The sequence below is a fragment of the Naegleria lovaniensis genome (genome assembly GCF_003324165.1).
Source record: "Naegleria lovaniensis strain ATCC 30569 chromosome Unknown tig031, whole genome shotgun sequence".
Lineage (NCBI taxonomy): Eukaryota > Heterolobosea > Eutetramitea > Acrasida > Naegleriidae > Naegleria > Naegleria lovaniensis.
The window spans coordinates 271,332-292,817 of NW_025407853.1; the positions used below are offsets into that span (position 1 = coordinate 271,332).

The window sequence follows — 21,486 nt, forward strand, 5'->3', positions numbered from 1 at the left end:
TCGCTCCTCGACATCATCATTGTTGGTGTGCATTGTTTGATTCATCGTCATCCCTCTCTTGTTGTAGCAACATCAAGCTAGCTTCGATCTATATTGCTCCTGTTGAGATCGGATTGATCTTCATCAAGATTAACCATTATTTTAATTTTACTACTAAAATATTGCTGTTATTTATCATCACAATAGTTGCAACTAATTCCAATCATATTTGTTGTATTTATCATTGCAATCAATCCTTGTAAACAATTATCACACTAGAATTATATCACATACTAAACATGGTTCGCGATCAAGATTATGGTCTTTCAGATAGTGATGATGAAAGAATGGAAGATGCTTACGATGAAGAGTTGAACATGGCTCAATTCAGAGTGAACAAAGCCGATGAAGAAAAGAAGTTACTTCAAAAACAGCAGGAGCTTGAAGAAGCCGCGCTTTACTATGAGCCTATTGACCCTACAAAAGAAGGTGTTTATCATGTCAAGTCTTTTGATGCTAACACTGAAAAGTGGAGATGGAAGGTTGATTTCTCAACTTTGCCTCCAAAGCATTACTCACCGGAAATCACTGTAGGCTCTCACAAGTTTAGATTACTTGTATTCCCAAACGGTAACGGTGTCAATTTTGTGAGCGTATATTTGGATACTTGCCAATCCACTGATGTAAAGCTTGTACGATTCCAAATCTCTATTTTGAACCAAAAGGACATTAGAGAATCATTTTCACAAGGTTTGTTTTTTATGTTTTCATATGGGTATCATTGACAACAAAATTTTGAAATGAGCAGACGCTGAAAAGAAATTTGGTCCTGCTGACAACGATTGGGGTTTTAAGGAATTTTTAGATCTAAAGCGACTCAATAGTGATGCAGGTTTTAAGGTAGACAATATAGTACATTTTGAAATTGTTGTCCATATCTGTACTCAACCATACTTGGTTGATCCAATTTCCTATGATTCAAGAAAGGAGACAGGATTTGTTGGTTTGCAAAATCAAGGAGCTACATGTTATATGGTAAGTGATCTTGTGAAATTGTTGAACAAGTGTCATGAAACATTTTTTCATTGTAGAACTCTCTTTTACAAACTTTATACCTTTTAACTTATTTCAGAAAATCTGTATACAAGATGCCTATTGATGAGAATGAGGAACCACAAGATAGTATTCCACTTGCTCTGATGAGAATTTTTTACAGGCTGCAATTTGACAAGACTGCTGTCGATACCAAAGAGTTAACCAAATCATTTGGATGGGATACAATTGATTCTTTTTTGCAACATGACGTTCAGGAATTGGCAAGAGTATTAATTGATAATTTGGAAAAGAAAATGGAAAAGACAGACCAAAAGGAGGTGATGAGACAATTGTTTGAAGGAATGTGCAAAAACTATGTCAAGTGCATTAATGTTGACTATGAATCATCAAGAAAGGAGCCATTCTATGATTTACAGCTCAACGTCAAAGGATGTAGAAATGTTTACGAATCTTTTGACCAATACATCTTGGAAGAAACTCTACAAGGAGAAAATCAGTATCAAGCTGAAGGCTTTGGATTGCAAGATGCCAAAAAGGGAACAATATTTTTAAAATTTCCACCAGTACTCATGCTTCACTTGAAGAGATTTGAATATGATTTCCAAAGAGATCTCATGTACAAGATTAACGATCGATATGAATTTCCACCAGAAATTGATTTAGGAAAGTACTTGAGTGAAGATTCCGAACAAAAGAAGGAAGACAATACTTTTGTATTGTTTGCTGTTCTTGTTCACAGTGGAGATGTGTCAGGTGGTCATTACTATAACTTTGCAAAGCCATTTGTAAACCAAGATCGTTGGTTCAAATTTGATGACGAGAAGGTTTATGAGGTGAATGAAAATCTTGCAGTTCATGACAACTATGGAGGGGAAGTTAAGAAGAGCAAATTCTTCTGGCTATCATCCAACACAAACTCCATCTACAAAAAGTTTACCAATGCTTACATGTTGCTTTACATCAGAAAGTCACAAATTGCTCAAATGATCTCTCAAGTTGAAGCTGAAGATATTCCACAACACTTGGAGGAAAGATTCCAAAAGGACCGAGATGAAAAGGAAAAGAAGAAGAGAGAAAAACTCGAGGCTGCCAAATATTGCAACGTAAAGCTTGTTAGAGATGAAAACATCAAACAAGCCGTCGAGAAACATGGAACAGGACTCGCAGACATTGATGAAGTTGAGCCAATGAAATTCCTTAAAGAAAATACTTTTGGTGACATCAAGAAGAATCTTCATGAAATTTATGGAATTAAAATGGAAGCTCTAAGATTTTGGAGATGGACAAAGAGACAAAATCATACATACCGTCCTGGTGATCTTCCAATGAAAATTAGTGACGATGAGGTTACGTTGGAAAGAAGATACCCACAAATCAAACAATTAGGAGGTTGTGTTGAGTTGTATGTTGAAGTTGCCAATGAGCCATTTGATGTTGTGAAGGATGAGGAAGACGTAGAACATACTCTTTGGTTCCCTGAGCCTTCCAACAAGTATTTACTCCTTTTTATCAAGGAATATGATCCACAGGAAAAGAAACTTATTTATCATGGGGCTGTATATGCAGAATTTAACCAACAAATTAGCAGCTTTATTCCTACTCTGAAAAAGCTTATCAACGCATCTGAAGAGGATGAGCTTGCTATTGTGGAAGAGATCAAACCCAAGATGATTGAGAATGTCAATATCGACTATACTTTTAAGGAAGCTCAACTTCAAAATGGAGATATTTTGACTATTCAAAAAATTCCTCCAAATTTCAATGTTGACCAATTTGAAATTCCATCAGCTAAAGCATTTTATGATTATTTGAGCAACCGTGTTTCTGTTGAAATTAGAAAGTTGGATGACCCTTCCAATACTGTCATGTCAGTAGAATTGTTGAAAAACATGGAATATCCAGAAGTAAGCCAAGCTTTGGGCCGTGCTCTACAAGTTGATGGTCAACATATCAGACTTTCTGGACACAACCCATACAGTGGCCATCCATTGGACCAACCTTTCAGGACGAATGCAAACTTAACCTTAAAAGATATGATTCAAATTGCACAAACAGGATCACCAACCAAAATTTTGTATTATGAGGTTTTGAACGAACCAATTCACGACGTAGAAAACAAGAAGGAATTGTTAGTCACCTGGATGAACACAAAATGTCAAGATGTTGAAAAGTTCAAATTCCTCCTCTATCCTGAACAAAAGATGGGAGAACTTCGACAAATGCTAGAAACCAAGTTATCTGAGCGTAAAGAAATGGAGAACTCTGTTATTGTGTTGTTGGTCATTTCAAGCTCTAAGATTACCAGATTAGTCAATGATGAAGATCTTGTTAAATCAGCTCCATCTGGAAAGGGTGAATTCCTTCGAGCTGAAGAAATGTCTCTAACTGATTACAACATTTGGTTTGGTCAAGGATCTAACAGAGAAGACAAACGTTTGTTGCAAGTTCAACATATCTGCAAAGAGACCTCTGGTTATCGTTTGTTTGGAAATCCAATGCTTCTCATTGCTAGAAAAGAAGAAACATTGGGAGATGTCAAGAAGAGACTTCAAGAAAAGCTACAAGTCAAAGACATTGATTACAAGAGATACAAGTTCATGTTTATTGTCAATATGAAGGTTAAAGAACCTCTAGAAGAAGTTGATGACACTCCTTTCATCGATTTGTATGACAATGAAAAGCAATCCACCCAAGGTGAAGTCGTTTTTGCAATGGAGCACAAGGATCCTACACCAAAAACAAGGTGGTATGAGAAACCCATTGTCATTAAGAATTAATTCATGTTCATAAATATTAATAATTTGCATTAAAATTCTTGTTGTTTGGCGTTCGGAATTTTGTAAAGCCAACAAAGAACTTTTAAAAAAAGCCAAGCTTACCAGACTCTTCCGAACATTCAAAACCAACCAGCAACAGCAAAAACAGCAATATGGCCCAACGAAGAATCATGAAAGATCTGACTCAACTTCAACAAAATCCGTTGGAGGGTGTGCGAGCAGCACCACTCGGAGACGATGTGTTCAATTGGAATGCCTATATTGATGGGCCCGTAAGTTTGTATTTTGAATTCATAAGTGTGTTGTCGCTCATCACAATAATTTATCATTTGCAATGGATCGGTGCCGATCATCTCTTCTTTCATATCTAACCACGTCCTATTTGTTTTTTGTAATGGCATTCATCAAATTCCGAATTTTAAAAATCTGGAAAAGGCTGATTCTCCATACGAAGGTGGAATATTCAAACTGAAAATCAATTTTCCAGTAGACTATCCTTTCACTTCTCCTAAAGTACACTTTGGTATGTTCATTGAAATGCAATAATCGAGTATTTTTAATGAATCAATGGTCATGTCAACAATTTTGGAACTGCTTTATGAACTGTTTCATTGCAGTAACTCCAATTTATCATCCCAATGTAAATACCGATGGAAAGATTTGCCTAACTATTTTAGATAAGGAATGGAATCCAGCTGTTAATATCTCCCAAGTTCTAATGAGTATGTTGATGACATATTTGAATATTTGGTTACAAATTGACAATTTAATACTCGATGAAACTATTTGAATTTTCATTGGAAACACTGCATTGGAACTCAAAATAATGGGTGGATAATTTTGAAATATTATATTGTTCATTGAAATAATAATTTTTATTTGATCACTTTAATTGCAATCAAAGCAATTCAATTACTAATGAAGGAACCCAACCCAGAAAGTGCCGTTCTTCCAAGCATTGGAAAACAATACGAAAACGACAGAGAGACATTCAACAAGGAAGCAAGAAAGCAAACCCAGGAACATGCACTCAACACTATTGAAGAATAAAAGAAAAAACTTTCAAGCCGTGACACATTGAAAATCCACGATGACTGTTATCCAGCCCTAACAGAATATAAAACTTGAATTCCAAACCAAACACCGTTGCATCATCAGATCTCAAACCAATTACAATGCAAGTACTATCTTTGCCATCAACAACATTGCCTCGAATCATCTGTCAAACTCAAAATCGTAATGAGTCAGTGAAAAAAAAATTGATAGCTCTCTCCGAGCCGCCGTGCATCACGATCCGTTGACTCTCTCTATTGGAACATCAAACAACATTGTTCATCATACGTATTTTACTTGCGAGAGAGAGAATTGGTGATTTTTGTATTCTATTCCAATTTTGATTCATCATCAACCGTATTTCCAAACTCGAGTTCTTTATTTATTTATTTGGAGAGATATTTCGTGCAAACCCATCTCCTCTTCCTCCTATTTCCCCTCCGATCCTTTTGATTCATCATCATTTCAAACCAGAATATACCTTGATCGTAATGATGATGATTCAAGATTTTTCAATGGACAAGCCTTTGTCTTGTCTCTTGTTTTATTTGCCGCACTTCAATACTTGGTAGTACCAATAGTTGGACAAACAACACCAGGAACTGGCAATCAAAACACTGTAACACTTGCATTTGAAAAGACCAACGAACCCATGATGGTCTTTTTAGCGATCGGAATTTCTCAATGGATTTCTTGTTATGTCATTTCAATACTCTTGTTCAATCCAAAGGTGGTTCAACCCAATTACAAGTTTGTACAAACGAGTGAGAAAATGACCATTTCGTTTATTGAAATTTTGAGACATGCCTATTCTGAACAACCATTGTTCATGAGAAGAATTATTGATGCCTATTTTGTGAAGGCATTGTTTTACTTTATTGCATTTTCTGCTGGATTTTATTCAGGTATGTGAATTGGTATATGTATATGTATATGTGAGACAAGTATATGACAACAACATGTGCATTCATGAATGGTTGGATTATTGGTCATGATGTGTTTGTGTGTTGCATTTTGTATTTTTACCAATTATTGATCATGATGAAACATTGACGCGAATATTTTCATCATGATACGCGCTGCACACTGGACAATGTTATTCATACAGTGATTCAATTATGGTTTGTCACTGATTCCAATAACTTGTCAAAATTGACCAGCGTTCACATTTTCCATATTGAGGTCAATAGAGGTGTATTAATTGGTGGTGCCTCTCTCTACTTTTTGGAATTAATCTATAGATCTCGAACTCAATTATTGATGATTGCTCACCATTTGGTTGCCATTGTCAACATTGTTTGGATGATTGAATATGAAAAGTCTAATTTGGCCTACATGAAGATTTTCATGGTCTATGTTTATTTTGTATTTTTGGGTACGTACGAAATTGTTTCATTGTGAAAATATTTATCAAATTCATACATTATTATGCCATTATTCTGTATGATTCAAATACCTTGTCATTTGTCAATACCTTCTCATTTTGGGTAAAAAAACACTGCTATTTTCAATAACAATAGAATTTCCAGAGTGCTTCATCATGATTGGATATCGTCTCTTCTGTAACTGGGTGCCAGAGTCAAAGGTGCCTCTTAAAATTAGAGTGGTCTATCGAAGACGTATGAAATATTCAGTGCTCGCTCTTGCTTGGATTGACATTATTTTCAAAATTATTGGAAATATTCTTGTTCTTGCCATGTTTATTGTCATGTGGAATGATTTCCCAGTAGAGTTGAGAATTGTCTTTTTAATCAGTTTCACTGTGTTTTTCATTGCTCAAGCTTATGGACCTTATATTTTCTTTAAATTGTATTTCAAATTGAAGAAGGCCATTGAGGATGATATGCACAAGGAACATCAAGCATTGTTGCAAAGTGATGACTCGGATGAGAATTCAAATTTGAATCCATACAAGCCAGTGAACAATTCAAATGAAGTTCAATTAGAGAATAGAGTGTAACAACCTTTTCGCCATTAAAACCTCAATTTTTGTCCTGAAGCTGTTAAATGTACCTGCTGCTCTCATGAGATTAATTGAAAAACAACGTTGTTTAATAGTACTTGCTATTCCTGAACGTTAAATTAATTCTCATCCCATGTACATTCTTCCTCTTGGGTACACAATGTTCATAATACAATTGCGTTTTATCATTCATAATGACCATCGCGCCGTCTTCCAGCTTCGTTGTCAACACTCCCATCGATTTAATCTGGTCGTACACTGCCACGTCCTTTCGAGGTCTGAATTGAAAATCTCGTGCCTGACCTAATGATATTGACACGATAGAACATCCTTGATTCAGTGACTTTTCCTTATCGGCATGCCACATGATTGAATCTTGACCATTGTCATAACGATTCACCAAGACTCCATTGAACACCTCTCCCGTATACTTCTCAACTCGTTCTTTCAATTGAACAAGCTCTGGAATGTAAAATTGAGGACTCTCCTTCGTGAGAAAGGTGTATTTTCGTGGAGATGTCACAACTTTGCCCCCAAAATTGTAATCCTTAGTCTGAAATTTACACATTTCCAACAATTTGTTAAATAATATTTTCGAGTCACGTGGTGAGACAAAATTCGAAATGTGTTTCACTTGAGTACCTGTTATCTTGTCATTGATGAGAAAGGTTTCAACAAGTTGTGTTTGTTTCATGAAAACAGTTTTAGAGGACGAAGAAGTCACATGATTTTCACATTCATCATCATCATTGATAATTATTGGAGAATCTGCGCTACATGGAGTAGAGTCGCGACTTGGCTGCTGATGTGATGAAACCGTTCGTCCTACACTATGAAAATGGAGAGTCCCTTGTCTCCATACTTTTTGCTTCTTTGTTTGAGGTTGTGTAGGTTGGTATTCTTGTTCCATGCTATTACCGTTTGTTGACTTGGATGAATGCAAGGTGGATAATTGGGCTATATTTTCATGAGGTTTTTGTTGTTGCGATTCATCCTTGATGGATGCAAAATCATAATTCTTCGAATCGGAGTGTGTCAACACATTTCGTGATCGTTTCATTTTTTTGTAAGCAAGTTTCACCGACCGTTACAATTTTTTTGTGAACGCAACGACACTTCTTGCAAACGCTCGAACTGATTGAATCACAATTTTACATTGAGTTTCCTGTAACACATACTATAATTCAATATTTTAGCTATGAAATCTGGGCTGTACTGAGGGAGCAGCTACGAGTCAACATTTTTGGTATTGTGAATAGCATCCAGTTGTGTCGAGTACTATAAATCATTTTCCCCTTAATAAATTAATTACTATCATTTGCAATTTACTTGTCCTCTCGTTTCACAAGAACTTGTTCTACTTTTTTCACGGGCACAACCGTAACAATCTTTTTTAAATATATCATCATCGTTCCAAATAATTCCATCATCATGATCATCATCATACACATCACGTTTCAACATTAGAAAATACCACAATAACATTTGCCTTACCTTTCCAACTTCTTGCCAATCCGAAAGACTCTCTTCCTCCACCTCAAAGATGGTTTTCGGAGGTGATTTTTCTTTTTCATCATCCCGCTCTGTAAACGTAAATTTAAACGGTGTCGCCAACCGCTTCAAATGCCCAAAAGTTCCCTTTTCCTGTTCCTTGTGAGGTCGAACAAAGGCTGAATGAGAACGAGAAATTCGGGTAGAGGTGCCACCACTATCGGAATCATGATGATTTGGACTGGTGGTTCTGATCGAAGGATGAGGATGATTACTACTGTTGAAATTTGGAGTGAGGGAATACTTGTTGTTGTTGTGAGGTTGATGATGTGTGGATAAATTTGGAGCGAGAGTATGATTCAAGGTGGTTGTTGTTATTGTTGGAGTAGTAGTTGTTGTAACAGCACGGGTCATGATGTTACTCGTTGAAATAGTTGGAATCATACTCTCTTTGGTCGACGACGTTGTGGAGTATGGTTCCGACATCATGTGTGTTGGAGAATTTAAGGTTGAATTATTACGTGAGGAAGCATTGGAAGAAGAAGAACTCGATCCATACTCGTCGGAAGCAATAAGAGCCACAACAGGAGAGGTTGGTGGTGTACTGGTTGAATGGGTTTCTTCCATATCAATCCCTAAGAAGGATGACATTTTGAAGGGGTGTCGAGTGGTGGTGGTTTGAATTTCTGGAGTGATTGATTTTTCGGATGATGTTTGTTCATGAGAGGTTGATTTTTGAGGAGGTGTTGCAGATTGTATGTGAAGAGTATAGATTTCTGGTTGTTGTTGTTGTTCGTGTTGTTGGATAGGATTTGAACAAGTCAAGTGTTTGATGGAAGAAGGTGTGTTGATTTCAATGTTATTGGAACACGTGGATGTTGGCCATTCTGCTGCTGATGATGATAATTTCAATACATTCAATGGTGAATCTTGCTGCTGCTTCTCAACAAGGATTTGCAGTAATGAAAATAATTGTGGAGCTTGTTGAATTCGATGTTCATAATTGAAGTTTAACCAATTCAGAATGACTTGTAACAATTGAGAAGTCATGTCTCTTTGTTCAGTGACAACAACAGCATGATGTGCTACATCCAAAATAATCGATTGCATTCTCTCGAATTGTAAATTTAAAAATTCAGAATGGGTAGCACATTGTGAAAAATTGGAAAATAAGAATTGAAGAGCTTTTTCTCTCAAATTTTGAGCATGTTCTTTCCAAATGGTTTGACCTCCTCCATATTTTTCTGTAAATGAAGGGAATGACGAGTTTGTTGATGAAGTCCATTCTGTAAATTTGAATGGTTGATAATGATTATTGTTTTGAACTAAATGTTTGGAAAAGACAGCAAAATCTGAAGAAAGAGTTTGCTGTTGTTGATTTAGAATGGCATTTTCATACAATGGATCTATTGAGGAAATGATGGTATGTTGACAAGGTTTCTCTGAAGAAGTGTGAAATAGAGAAAGAATGTTCAAACAATCGGAAAGTGTGAAATCTTTTGAATGTTTCAATAATGTGCAGTCCAAATAGTGAACGAGTGACAAGACAATTTCTGGAGCAAAGTAGAGGTGAGCAAGAAGGAGAAGTGATGAGAGGTGTTCTCTTTGATTCAATTCCACTTTTCCAGTGTAGTAGAAGGAGAGGAGAGATTGAATACATTCCTTTTGATGATGAGCAGAGATGGGAATTGCACTGCATGAAAAGCCCAGTTGAATTTTGGCTCGAGTGGAAGAGTCGCGATGATGATATGAACGAGGTGTCACAGGAGTTGAAGAGTGTGTGCTTGTCGTCATCATTGTGACATTTGTGTTTTGAAACAAGTGTCTCAAAACTTGATTCTTTGATGAAAGGATCATCCTATGAACAAGAAAACTTGAATTGCGTGTGTTGGATGCTTGCGTTGTCGTAGAAGCAGTAGTGCTACTTGTCAAACATTTACCATCAGATGTTAATGGCAACACCTCTGCGATCGCATCAGGATAACTTTGCTCCTTGTCAAAGCAGTCGTCTACAACGTTTGAGTGAAAAAACTTGATTGATTTAAACATTTTTTTGTATTAATTTATTTAAAACTTCATTTCGTGTGGCTTGTCACCGTTGTGAAGTCTGAAAGGAGTTTGGAGGTATTCCTTCAACAATTCAACCTTGCTTACGGCAGCTGCAACTTGTTGGTCAACAGCATCAAAGACCTTCTTATTCTCTTCAGAGATAGCTCCGTTCTTTCCGGCTCTGAAAAATGACTTCTTTCCAGTTTCATCCAATCTTGGCTTGTGTTCCTTAGCAAAAGTGGCATCAGTGACTGATTCTGGGACCTTGACACCAGTGACATCAACCTTAGTAGATGTGGCAATAACATATCTTTGATTCACTCTTCTCAATGGGACACCGTTGAATTGGTATGGACCAGTAACCAACAAGAGTCCTGATGTCAATTGCTTCAAGAAGACAACTCTCTTACCAGCATATTTACCAGCCAACAAAATCAAGACAGTACCTGGTGTGATGGAAGCTCTGAGTTTGGTTGCCTTTTGGACCTTGGTGCTCTTTGTTCTGACGGATGAGAGAGAGAAGTTGTTAGCAACTCTGTCATCAGCAACTTCAACCTTTTGCTTATTTCTAACGACCTTGATCTTTTGTTGTTTAACAACCTTCTTGGTTCTCTTATCAGCACTCTTAACGTAGGCAAAAGTACCCTTCTTCCAGAACAAAGCATTTGGGCTCAATCTGGTCACTGATTGTGCCAAAGAAGCTGATGACTTCTCCTTGTTTGGGTTCTCCTTTCTAACTCTTTTACCTGGCATCTGTTGTTTTTAAAAGAAGAATTTGTTAGATGAAAATGTTGCTGTACGGGAGCAAGATGAAATACGTACGATAGTTTTTGTGGCGTATTTTTTTTCAACAAATTTTTTCAAAAATTCTGGGCAACCAGAAATTGGAGTTTACAATGTGCAATAAATAGAGTGTATTGTTTTTGCAGGCTTAGGTCAAGAAAGAAGTGCTTACGACAATAAATGAGCCTTCTCTTAGTGTTGGATCATGAGTGCACTCATGTCACTATTCATCATTCATGAATTCATCCATCATACCATCTTCATTGCCCTCCAAATTGAAAGTATGATCCTCCATGTGAGTATGGACATCTTGTTGGTGTTGATGATCTTCCACGTTTGTTGCATGCTCTCCACTGACTGTATCTGTGTGCTCTTGTTGTGGTTGATTGGTTTGTTCACTGCTTGTGGGACTTGTTGTGGTATCCTTAGTGTCGGCTGATGAGCCACTTGCTCCAACTTCCGAGGTTCCCTCTGTTGCTGATTGTTGTTGTGGCGTGGTAGCTTTGGATTGTAAAAGTTGTTGTTGCTGTCTCTCTTTTTCCAAGGCTAATTGTTGGAAGTGTGGTGTTACAACATGTTCTTTTGCTTTCCTCTCCTTTTCCTCTTGCCATTGTTTGAGTTCTTCAGGGGTTACTAATCATTTGGAAATTCATTATCGTCATTCCGAAATCATTCATGAATTTCCGAGCGTGTTTAGATGTCAATAATTTTAAAATTAATGTGTTGTGTTCCGATATATATTAATTCAAATAACATCATGTTAAATCATCATCAAATTTCCAAAATTATTAAAAAATCATTGTTATATTCAATTATATATTTTCATGAAACAATCCAAATTACATTCCGTGAATATTTCATCGACTCGTACTTACACTGTACATATCCAATTCGTGAGATGGACTCTCCTACTTTTACCATTGATCGTTTCCAAGGTTTAACTTTAATTTCGTTTTGTTCTTCAATCCAACCGCTTTTACCTCTCGATCGGGATGTAGTCACTTGAACACTTTCATGAGTGCTTTCTTCGTCTTCCATGGATTCATCAGAATCATTACTTGCTTCGTTCTGTATGATTTCTCTCTGAGAGGTCGATCGAGTCACTCGGGACATTTTTTCTTCTGAATAAATCGAAGGGAATTAACCCTTAAGCATAGCAAAAATTTTTCGCTGGAGAGAATCTTGAATAAAACACAAAGATTTGCTAAAGACAGCTACAAGTGCAATTTATTGCTCAATCTTTCTCTGTAGTATTACATGTCATTGGAATATTTAGGATCATATTCAAGATGAGGAATTTCTAATTCGAGATTCATCGGATAAGTCTTAAAAAACGCAAGATATTTAAGGAGCTCTTTTTGATTATTCTTATTATGCAGAAGGTAAGTAGGTTTGTGAGTTTCGGTCAGGACAGAGGATGAAACAATTTTTGGCATAAAGTCTGGATTCTTTCCATTCGTGATAAAGGCAGTAAAAAAGTATTTGAATTTCACACGATGAATGTGATCTTTCTTTTTGGATGAGAGAAGAGTGGTTCTTTTCGACACGAATTGATTCGTGGCTTGAATGGCCTCCTCCAACTCAGTGTCATAGCTCGCTATTTTTTCGAGGAAGGTCCATAAATCATATTCTGGTTTCATGTCCTCGAGGAAGAGAGTCATGAAAACAGGAATCATTCTCTTTCTCATAAGCTGGCCAATACATGAATGATTATTCTTTTCATCTCTCATAGATGGGTCTTTCAAGTCCAAAGTCTGTGGTGTGTAAATAGGCAAATGTGTGAAAATAAAGTCCATACGGTGGGAGTGAAAATCATTCAAAGCAAACGTTCAATCATGGATATAATAAACTTTGATGTTAAATATCATCACACTTACTCTATTAATTAACTTCATTTCATTCTTGATAGTATCTAAAATCTTATCGTATGGAATGCTTTCATAATTGGTCAATGGTTCCACATCGACAGATCCTCTCCATTCCAAATCAACAACTCCAAAAGTAGTTTCAGGATGATATTCTTCGGCTAGAGTTGATAATTTTCTATCGACCCACGCCACTTGTGATAATTCATTTTGGAATGCTTGTTTTTCCTTCTCTCCAAAATGTGATGAAAGTAAAGAAAAGTTTGGAAGAGTTTTAGAAAGTTCAGCGTGGATAAATGTATACTTGTCAATATCTTTTTCCAACATTTCGTGTTTGTTGTCGCCAATATACACTAAAAGTCCGTTCAAATCACGATTGCACACCAAGGAGATGAGCTCAGGTTGATGTTTTTTCATGAATTTTTCACAAAATGCTTTTGTTGCTTTCAAATAACAATGCATGTGCTTGTGAACGGAGGGAATTACCCAATTGAAAACATCAATTCCAAACTCTTTGTGTGATTTTTCAAAGTAGAGAAATAGGTGATTCTTTAAGAATATTTCCTCACTGTTAATGTCAGACATGGTTTGACTTCGTCGTTTCATTGCATTTTCCAATTTTCTGTTCAAGGCATTGTCAATGGTTTGGGTCTCTGTAAATTTAGCTTGAATTTCATCATTGATAGTCTCAATTTCTTTGTAAGTAGAAATTAAGGTCGAGGTGAGTTTAGTAATCTTGTCCATCACCTTTTCCAAGTACATGTTCATTTGATCTTTTGTCACAATGTCAAGAATTCTATTAGGAAAGAGTCACATTTCGTTTCAACATATTTTGAGATAGTATTTAAAGTTTGTAATAGAGATAATATTACCACCATAATGGTTATTGAAATCACTTACTTGGCCCACTTTCTAAAAGATCCATCTTCTAATCCCTCCAAGTTTAAATCCTTCTGATTTTCAACAATGTCAATAACTTCCATCACGTCTTTACAATTTGAACTATAAACCATTGAGAAAAACTTGTCAATCACATTGTACCACACGTTGAGAGCAAAGCAAACAGTCGATTTGGAAAACAAATCAGGCAACTCTAGCATGGTGGATACAATACGATCTTTCTTTTCACGTTGTCGTGTTTTTTCAAGACTCAAGAAGGTAGTATCCGAGAGAAATGATGGATTCACTGTGATGGATTCAACTTCTTCGCCATGCTTTTTGAGTAGTCTCATGATTTGATCAATGGCAAACTTTTCAGTTTTTAGAATTTCCATTTTCGATCGTGCATGAACGAGACCTTCCTTAATGCAATCTTTGTAGTTGCTTTCTCTATCGATGAGTCTCTTAACTTCCTCTAAATCTTTGACCTCTACTGCCTTGTTCACATTTTTCTTTAAAAGCTCAAATCTTTTCAATGGCTCTAAATACAAAGTCTCGATTTTGGATTTGATGTGATGTATTCTCTTGTCGCTTGGGAAGAAATTGAACACATAATTGGCGTACTGATAATCCTGTGCTCTATAGGAATCGTGCATGACTTTCAAGAAATGAATTAAGCCATTATTGAGACATTCTTCAGATTCAAACACTTTAAATGCTGTTGAGTTTGTGTGAATGTCGTCCATAAGAAAACATATTTGATCATTAGAAATGTCATAAATCGACTCATAAAACCTACCATCCTCAGATGAGCTTTTCAAAAAGTAAAAATCATAGTTTCCTCCTTCGAGAGCAAAATTAGTGGATGATTGTCCAGCTTGAACAGTGAGAGAAATAACTCTCTTGGTTGGAATAAAGAATGGCTTGGAGCACCAAAAATTAGAAATTTCGTCGCAATACGAAATGTCCACTCCATTCTATTTTCACACACATTTTCATATTTACATATTTACGATACATGAAAAGCGTTTGGGTCAATGAATGAACAAGTATGAATCATTTCCCGGAATGCTAATATACTTACAACTTGAAATGAACACCAAAGAGAGAACTCGTCCTTTTGTTCTAGAACAATTGACGATTCATTTCTCTTTACAATTGCAAAGTATGAACCTGGTTCAAGATTGAGATCAGTGCTGGTGTTCACAAATTTTGTGCTCTTATATTCTCCATCGTCGAATGATGCTAAATCATCTTCTCCCAAGCCTAACATTCGATAAGTGAGACAATGCATGTCATGTTGTGTTTTTAAAGGGTTTTCTAGATAGATAAACGTCTCTTTCTGCCAAACTTCAATGTCAAACTCAACGCAATGAGTGGTTTTGACAATGATTCGAATATAGTATGAAGTATTGAGAGAATCTAACTTTTGATCTTCAAACAAATCTACTTTTTCGGAGGATGATTTCAATATATATTCAAAGTAACATCCACATTGTGAGCTCGATTTGGATTCCGAATTAATGGTATTCCAACAAGGTTGATCATCATCCATTTTATACATTCCAAAGGAAAAAGTCACGTTTGCAATGTAATCAGCATGTGACGATTTGTTATTAACTTTCATTTTGAATTCTCCATCTCCAATCAGAGGAACGTCCAGCACTGTTTCACAATTACCTTTCGAATGATAACTTCTTGATATCATTAATTGAGAAAAATCAGTAATTTTGGAAGCCTCTTCCTGAGAGACAGCATGATGTGTCGCTGTCTCAAGAAAATCAACAGTCTTTTTTTGTCTTGGTTTTGGTTTTTGAAATTCATCATCGTCACCACTTCGGGAAACTCCAATTAATTTTTTCATGATTATTTGGATCTGATCTATTGGAATTAGAAGATGACTTGTTCGAGAGGATGATGGCGTTTAATAATGATTAGAGACTATGAATGCAAGCTTTGCGAATATTTTTTTGTTTGAAATTTACTGTCCAGACAATTGACAGATTTCATTGAAAGTGATACATCTCCAGAAGCAATTATGCTTGCAAACAACAATCATCAGTACCACCTGAGAGATTGTTAGAGGTTGTATTCCCAAATTCTTAACCTCTCTCACCAAAACATTAAAAAATGAGTTACTATGCCATGCCTTTCCTCATCTTCAACCTTGGAGGTGAGATGATGTATATATTGAATCAGAGATTGGAAGCTCAGAAAATTGCACCAGAGAAGTCTAAGAAGGTGCTGCAGGATGTGGTCAAACACATGTTTGATGAGGGATTTGTTGGCGAGTTGGCCAAGCCTCAAAAGATTTATTCGGATGCTTCCATAAGGGAGGTGTTTGATAAGTTGGCTCACTCGTCCATCATGAGGCTTTCAACGAGTAGTATGAGCAAGGTAGGTGTTGAGAAGTGGTGCTGAAAGAACCCATGATGATGGAGTCATTATCTCGGAATTCATGTTGTATTTAGCTCTATGACCTAATGATCATGGGAATCAAGTATTCATTCCTCTCGTGCTCTCATCCTCATGAAATTCTCCAATTTACTTTGAATCACCTCGACGAAATTGAGAATATTATTGGTAAACATGACAATGATCAGACAGCCCAAGATGCAAAGAAGTGTATTCAGAAGGCGACAAATGAGATCATTGAGGTAAGTTTAGGGCCTTGTTGTATTTGTACTCGATTTGACACATACCTGTGCCCGACGTTTAGATTTCTAAAAAGATGAATATCAACGATTTTATGAAATGTAGATTTACGATTTGCAACTTCTTAAAGGATCGGAATATTAAAGTATCGATATTCCTCTCGAGCAAAATTCAATTCCGAAACTCTGGGTATTTCAAAATTCCTTGTCATAAGCAGTATCCAGTTGGATTTGACAAACCAGGAACATGTAGATATTTCGACGCTGAAGGAGGGCTTAAAGATTCGTCCTTGCTTCACAATCACCCAATGAAAGAGTATACTCACAACACAGCAATTCATTCGGACACTAACCAAAGAACTTCAAAATTGGGACATAATTTGTAAGTAGTTGGATCAGTTGTGAACTTGTCTTTAATTCTTTTAACTTGGAAATTTAACAGCTATGCCTCAGACAAGGTAAAAATCAATGAGGACGAGCAGCAAGAGGAAGAGGAAGATGACTCAGCATTTTCATTCTCAGCAAAGAAAGTTTTTGACAACGCCAAAGATTTGAACCAATTGGCCAGTATGATTGCAGGACCAAGGGAGAGTAAAGACACATTTAAGGTAAACTTGTTCTCCAAATTTGATGTGTTTGACGCAACACCAGAAGGTGAAGAGGAGGAAGTAGATGATGTGGACAAGAAGTTTGAGCAATTAACCTTTGACTGTCGAAAAGCAAAGAAATCGACTACGATTGATTTTGATATAGGGTCAGCCAACCAAGCAAACTCAGACGAGCAGGATGATTTGTTGGACTTGATGGACTCATAAATTGATAATTTATTTTCTTTAATTTGCTTTGTTTTGTTTGGATGTAATTTATTATTATTGAGAAGTACAACTACTCAATGTCGTGAATTACTTGTGGTTAAGAAACTGTTCAATAAATTTAAAGGATAATTTAAGTTGCTTCAATAATTCAATCGTGGCTCCGAGTTCATCCCTATAACTTGTGTTTAGTAAAAGAGACTTTTCAGGATCGTAAAACTTTTTCAAATAATTGAGAGTCGAAAAATGTACTAATTGCAACAATAATGTCGTCATAGTATCCTTGTGGAAGCAAAATTGAATTAAGAGATGAGTTAAATTAGAATCCTTATTTGGATCGTTGGGAAGTTTTTTCTTAATTCCAGAAACCTCCACAAATTTGTTAAATTCTTTCACAATAGCATCGCCTTGAGGACTCAGCCCTTTCATAATCTGTACAGGTGATTCCTTATAGATTTTGTTCGTAAGAAATTGTTTCTTTTCCAATCTGTGATCGATCAATAAATTTTCAATCGAAACGCAAATACGTTCCATATGTTCTTCAAAAGGATGCTCGTTCGTACAATTAAATTTAAAGAATACTTCATCGTTGGCACCTGTGACTGTTGAAATGGTTGATTGTGATTTCTGAGAGGCCAACAAAATTAATTGTTTCACATTTTCACGCAACGATTGAACCACTTCGGTTGGAGTTTCAGTCACTGGTGTTTGATCGTGCGATCCATAATTAATAATTTTGATGAGCGAAGAGGGTTTATCTAAAGTGGTGCCACTAACACCACAGCCAGATAATGACGAAACACTCGAATGCTCACAACTCTCATTCGTATCTGCATTCACAACACAACCACTATTCATGATGGAATGACTGCCAGGTACTAATTTTGGAAAATCTAAAGACGAGCCATTCGCACCATTCCCAAGAACTACTTCAGGAAATAGTTCCATAATTTGTGAGTTTTGACTCAAATCGGCGACAATTGTCTTTTTCTTGGACGTCTTTTTCTTCTTATCTGATTTTTTCTTTCGTTCCACAATTAAATCTCCACCACTCTCTGTTGAAGGTGGAGGAGAATTCTCTTTCATGGATTTGTTCTTTTTACGAGTGGAGGATGATTTTGATGATTTGGTATTCATTACATGATCAGAAGAGGAGTTTGGTGTGTTTTCTTTTTGGGAATGTGAAGATGCAGTATTGGATGAAGAGGATAATTCATCATGACTCAATTCATCTTTTTCTTCGAAAGGAGATGGATTGTCGGTGGAATCATTGTATGTTCCAAAGGTTTGTGTGTCATTCCAATCAGAAATCTCGAGAGGATTGGTCATCCTATGAGTAGATTCTTGATTCACACTGATGGTAGTAACATGACTGATAGGATCAAGAGTGGAGGAGGAACAATTTTCTTCGAATGGTTTAAATTTCACATTAGAATTCTCTTCCACAGCAATTGGAGTAGTGGTATTAATGGTAGAAGTTGTCGGTAAGTGTTGTTGATGGTTTTCTGGTGGCAATGGATGTTCACATTCATGACTTGTAGTAATAGTCATTGACTCTGTGACCTCTCGACTCACAGTCGTTGGTATCGTCGTTACTACTTCAGAAATTGTACTCGAAGAAGAATGGTGTTCTTCCAAAGCTTGTTGTGTATGTTCTATTGGTTGTTGTTGTTGTTGCTGTTCATGTTTCTTTTTAACTAATTCATCGAGCTTGCGTTGTTGTTCTTCAAGAATTTTGTGTTCGAGTTTTTTTCGTTCTTCTTCCTCTTTGCGACGTTTTTCTTCTTCTTGTCTTCGTTTTTCTTCTTCCAGCTTCTTTCGTTTGAGTTCCAATTCTTTCTTCTTTCTTTCTTCTTCTTGTTGACGTAATAGTTTTTCTTTTCGAATTTCCGTCTCAATATAATTCACACATTCTACAAACTTGTCATGAGAATCTTTGGTGAGAATTTTACCCTTTTCATCCCAAAAGGATTGAATTTCAGAGAGGTTCTTTTCACTTTTTGATTTGTTAATTAAATTAGAAAATTCAGTTTGTAGCTCTCGTTGGTGTCGGATGATGGTAATGAATTGATCGAGACGTTTCATGTCGAGTTGAGTATCTCCCTTCGACTCGACTAAATTTTCAAGTATTTTACGAGCTCGTTTTCTGAAATCAACGGCATCTTGATAAACTCTGGAAAGCTCTTGTTCTGAGTCGACTTTGGAGCAATTCCTCACAAATAATAGGTCATTATTTAACGAGCTTGTGGTTGAAGAAGTGGCAGATAGAACGTTCTCTTCCAAATACTTGATCTTGTCTTTTAGTTCAGTCTTCATGTTATATTCATTGTCCATTTTAGAAATGTGATTGGCTGCTTCTTGGATGAGTTCAGATAATTTGTTCGATTTCAAGCAATAATTTTCAGATTTGCTCTTTAACTGTTTGATATTCTCCAGAGAAATGTCACTCAAAATAAATCTTGTTTGAAGAGCTCTGTTAAATTCTTCCTCGAGTCGATGGAGGTCTTCTAACATGGCTTTTGCATTTTCAAAATATTCTTGAATGGCAATTTGTAAATATCGAGAGTCGAACTTTAAAATATTCACTCGAAATGTTGCTTCATATTCTTCTTCCTTCTTTTCTTCAGATGAAGAGTGAGAGAGGATATCATCTGTACTTTCTAATCTCCAACTCTCTTTTCGTTTTGGTATCTTTACAACCCCCGACTCAATTTCATTCACAACAGAATATATTAAATCTCCGTCTTTGGAATTCATGGCTTGTGTTAATTTTTCTCCCATATTGAAGATGTGATCACATATGGCAACTTCCCAATTACTTTTTTGAATATATCCAATGAGTACTCTGAACTTGAGAGCTCCTGGGCTTGGATTATTTGGTCTATTGGCCAACGCATGATGTTGAACTTTGATCACAAAATCCATTGGAATGATTGAAGGGTAGCACGGAAATGGGTCGCTCATGTACAAACTTGTTTGTTTGACATTGTTATTTTCTTCTTCGTACAGTTCATAGTATTGTAATAGTTGTTTGAAAATGTCATTCTTGCTCGTGGCAACATATGTAATGGGAGAGATATCTTCTTTGAATTGATTTAAAAATCCTGACAGCACTGTCACATCAAAATTATAGTTTGTGGATCCCATTCCAGCAAAACCTTGTAGTGTAGCTAAACTTGATACGTGTGAAATATTTTCAATAAAGAGCTTGTACACTCCCACCGAATTAAATTGTGTTTTAAATTCTCCCAAACCCCCTAATTCTGCAGCAACACTATCTTCACACAAAATCATTTGTTCAAATTCCTCAAAGACATCCACTTGGTAATACACGTATCTTAACCCAATAGAGACACCACTTATTAATTGAATCTCAATATCATCTTTCCCAACTTTGTGTAAGAGTCCAAAAAATGGTGAGTAAGGATCCGACAAATCTATTCTAATCTCCCAAGTTTCAGAGGCCTTCAATTGTTTGTATTGTTTTTTCAATTCTTTCTTGTCCTTATTCCTAATATCTGACATGTCAACTTTATGAAAATCATGATCATCTTCATCATGATGATGTGACTTGGGCGAAGAATTCTGTTCTCCTCGACTAGAAATTGCTTCCCAATCGATATTCTTATTTCTTATTTTAATATTTACAAAAAATTCCATTCCAATACCTCCAAGAACATTTGTGTTTTTCACTTTGATAATATAGACGCTTCGATGTGAAGGAACAAAGCTCACATGATCTTCTTTTCCTTTTCCAAGACTTCCTTTTTTGCTATAAACCATCACTTGAACTGTTTGAATAAAAATATTTGTGATCATCATATTCCAACAGTAGATCCATATCATTTGAAAGTAACAATTCATCAACAATAATAATGATCATTATTTGATCATGTTTTCATCAATGAGATGTTTTTATCATCATATCCAAGTTACGTACAATATGAGGCTTGATTTGGAACGTGGTCATCAACCAACACAAATCCATCATCCTCATCATCAGCCAGATCATTATTGAAATGATTTCCGGAAGCTCCTGCTGCCGATTTTACAGGAATGATGTTTTTCAAAATGTTCATAATGCACCAGTCGGATATGAAGAACACGTAGTACGTGGTTAATAAT

The 21,486-nt window shown here is 36.2% G+C and overlaps 9 protein-coding genes across 9 annotated transcripts; 4 read left to right on the top strand and 5 right to left on the bottom strand.

Annotated features, from left to right (window-relative positions):
- Positions 1-278: 278 nt before the first annotated feature.
- On the top strand, positions 279-3,812 carry C9374_007952 (uncharacterized protein; the record flags this gene model as incomplete). The annotated part of the gene is made up of 3 exons (XM_044697974.1): positions 279-729; positions 788-1,014; positions 1,071-3,812. The coding sequence occupies 3 exons, from the start codon at positions 279-281 to the stop codon at positions 3,810-3,812; spliced, it is 3,420 nt and encodes a 1,139-aa protein (XP_044546066.1).
- Positions 3,813-3,964: 152 nt separating this feature from the next.
- Positions 3,965-4,862, top strand: C9374_007953 (uncharacterized protein; the record flags this gene model as incomplete). The annotated part of the gene is made up of 4 exons (XM_044697975.1): positions 3,965-4,084; positions 4,248-4,335; positions 4,430-4,534; positions 4,717-4,862. 4 exons carry the CDS (start codon positions 3,965-3,967, stop codon positions 4,860-4,862), a joined length of 459 nt encoding a protein of 152 aa, XP_044546067.1.
- A 655-nt stretch (positions 4,863-5,517) lies between these two features.
- On the top strand, positions 5,518-6,825 carry C9374_007954 (uncharacterized protein; the record flags this gene model as incomplete). Its single annotated transcript, XM_044697976.1, has 3 exons — positions 5,518-5,770; positions 5,974-6,240; positions 6,386-6,825. 3 exons carry the CDS (start codon positions 5,518-5,520, stop codon positions 6,823-6,825), a joined length of 960 nt encoding a protein of 319 aa, XP_044546068.1.
- Positions 6,826-6,916: 91 nt separating this feature from the next.
- Positions 6,917-7,888, bottom strand: C9374_007955 (uncharacterized protein; the record flags this gene model as incomplete). Its single annotated transcript, XM_044697977.1, has 1 exon — positions 6,917-7,888. One exon carries the CDS (start codon positions 7,886-7,888, stop codon positions 6,917-6,919), a length of 972 nt encoding a protein of 323 aa, XP_044546069.1.
- A 265-nt stretch (positions 7,889-8,153) lies between these two features.
- C9374_007956 (uncharacterized protein) lies at positions 8,154-10,368 on the bottom strand (the record flags this gene model as incomplete). The annotated part of the gene is made up of 2 exons (XM_044697978.1): positions 8,154-8,216; positions 8,323-10,368. 2 exons carry the CDS (start codon positions 10,366-10,368, stop codon positions 8,154-8,156), a joined length of 2,109 nt encoding a protein of 702 aa, XP_044546070.1.
- An 18-nt stretch (positions 10,369-10,386) lies between these two features.
- Positions 10,387-12,264, bottom strand: C9374_007957 (uncharacterized protein; the record flags this gene model as incomplete). The annotated part of the gene is made up of 4 exons (XM_044697979.1): positions 10,387-11,121; positions 11,191-11,237; positions 11,407-11,784; positions 12,027-12,264. The coding sequence occupies 4 exons, from the start codon at positions 12,262-12,264 to the stop codon at positions 10,387-10,389; spliced, it is 1,398 nt and encodes a 465-aa protein (XP_044546071.1).
- A 140-nt stretch (positions 12,265-12,404) lies between these two features.
- On the bottom strand, positions 12,405-15,759 carry C9374_007958 (uncharacterized protein; the record flags this gene model as incomplete). The annotated part of the gene is made up of 5 exons (XM_044697980.1): positions 12,405-12,905; positions 13,029-13,812; positions 13,917-14,613; positions 14,695-14,872; positions 14,980-15,759. The coding sequence occupies 5 exons, from the start codon at positions 15,757-15,759 to the stop codon at positions 12,405-12,407; spliced, it is 2,940 nt and encodes a 979-aa protein (XP_044546072.1).
- Positions 15,760-16,025: 266 nt separating this feature from the next.
- Positions 16,026-17,364, top strand: C9374_007959 (uncharacterized protein; the record flags this gene model as incomplete). Its single annotated transcript, XM_044697981.1, has 4 exons — positions 16,026-16,292; positions 16,367-16,552; positions 16,615-16,931; positions 16,992-17,364. 4 exons carry the CDS (start codon positions 16,026-16,028, stop codon positions 17,362-17,364), a joined length of 1,143 nt encoding a protein of 380 aa, XP_044546073.1.
- Positions 17,365-17,451: 87 nt separating this feature from the next.
- C9374_007960 (uncharacterized protein) lies at positions 17,452-21,440 on the bottom strand (the record flags this gene model as incomplete). The annotated part of the gene is made up of 2 exons (XM_044697983.1): positions 17,452-21,152; positions 21,302-21,440. The coding sequence occupies 2 exons, from the start codon at positions 21,438-21,440 to the stop codon at positions 17,452-17,454; spliced, it is 3,840 nt and encodes a 1,279-aa protein (XP_044546074.1).
- Positions 21,441-21,486: the final 46 nt, after the last annotated feature.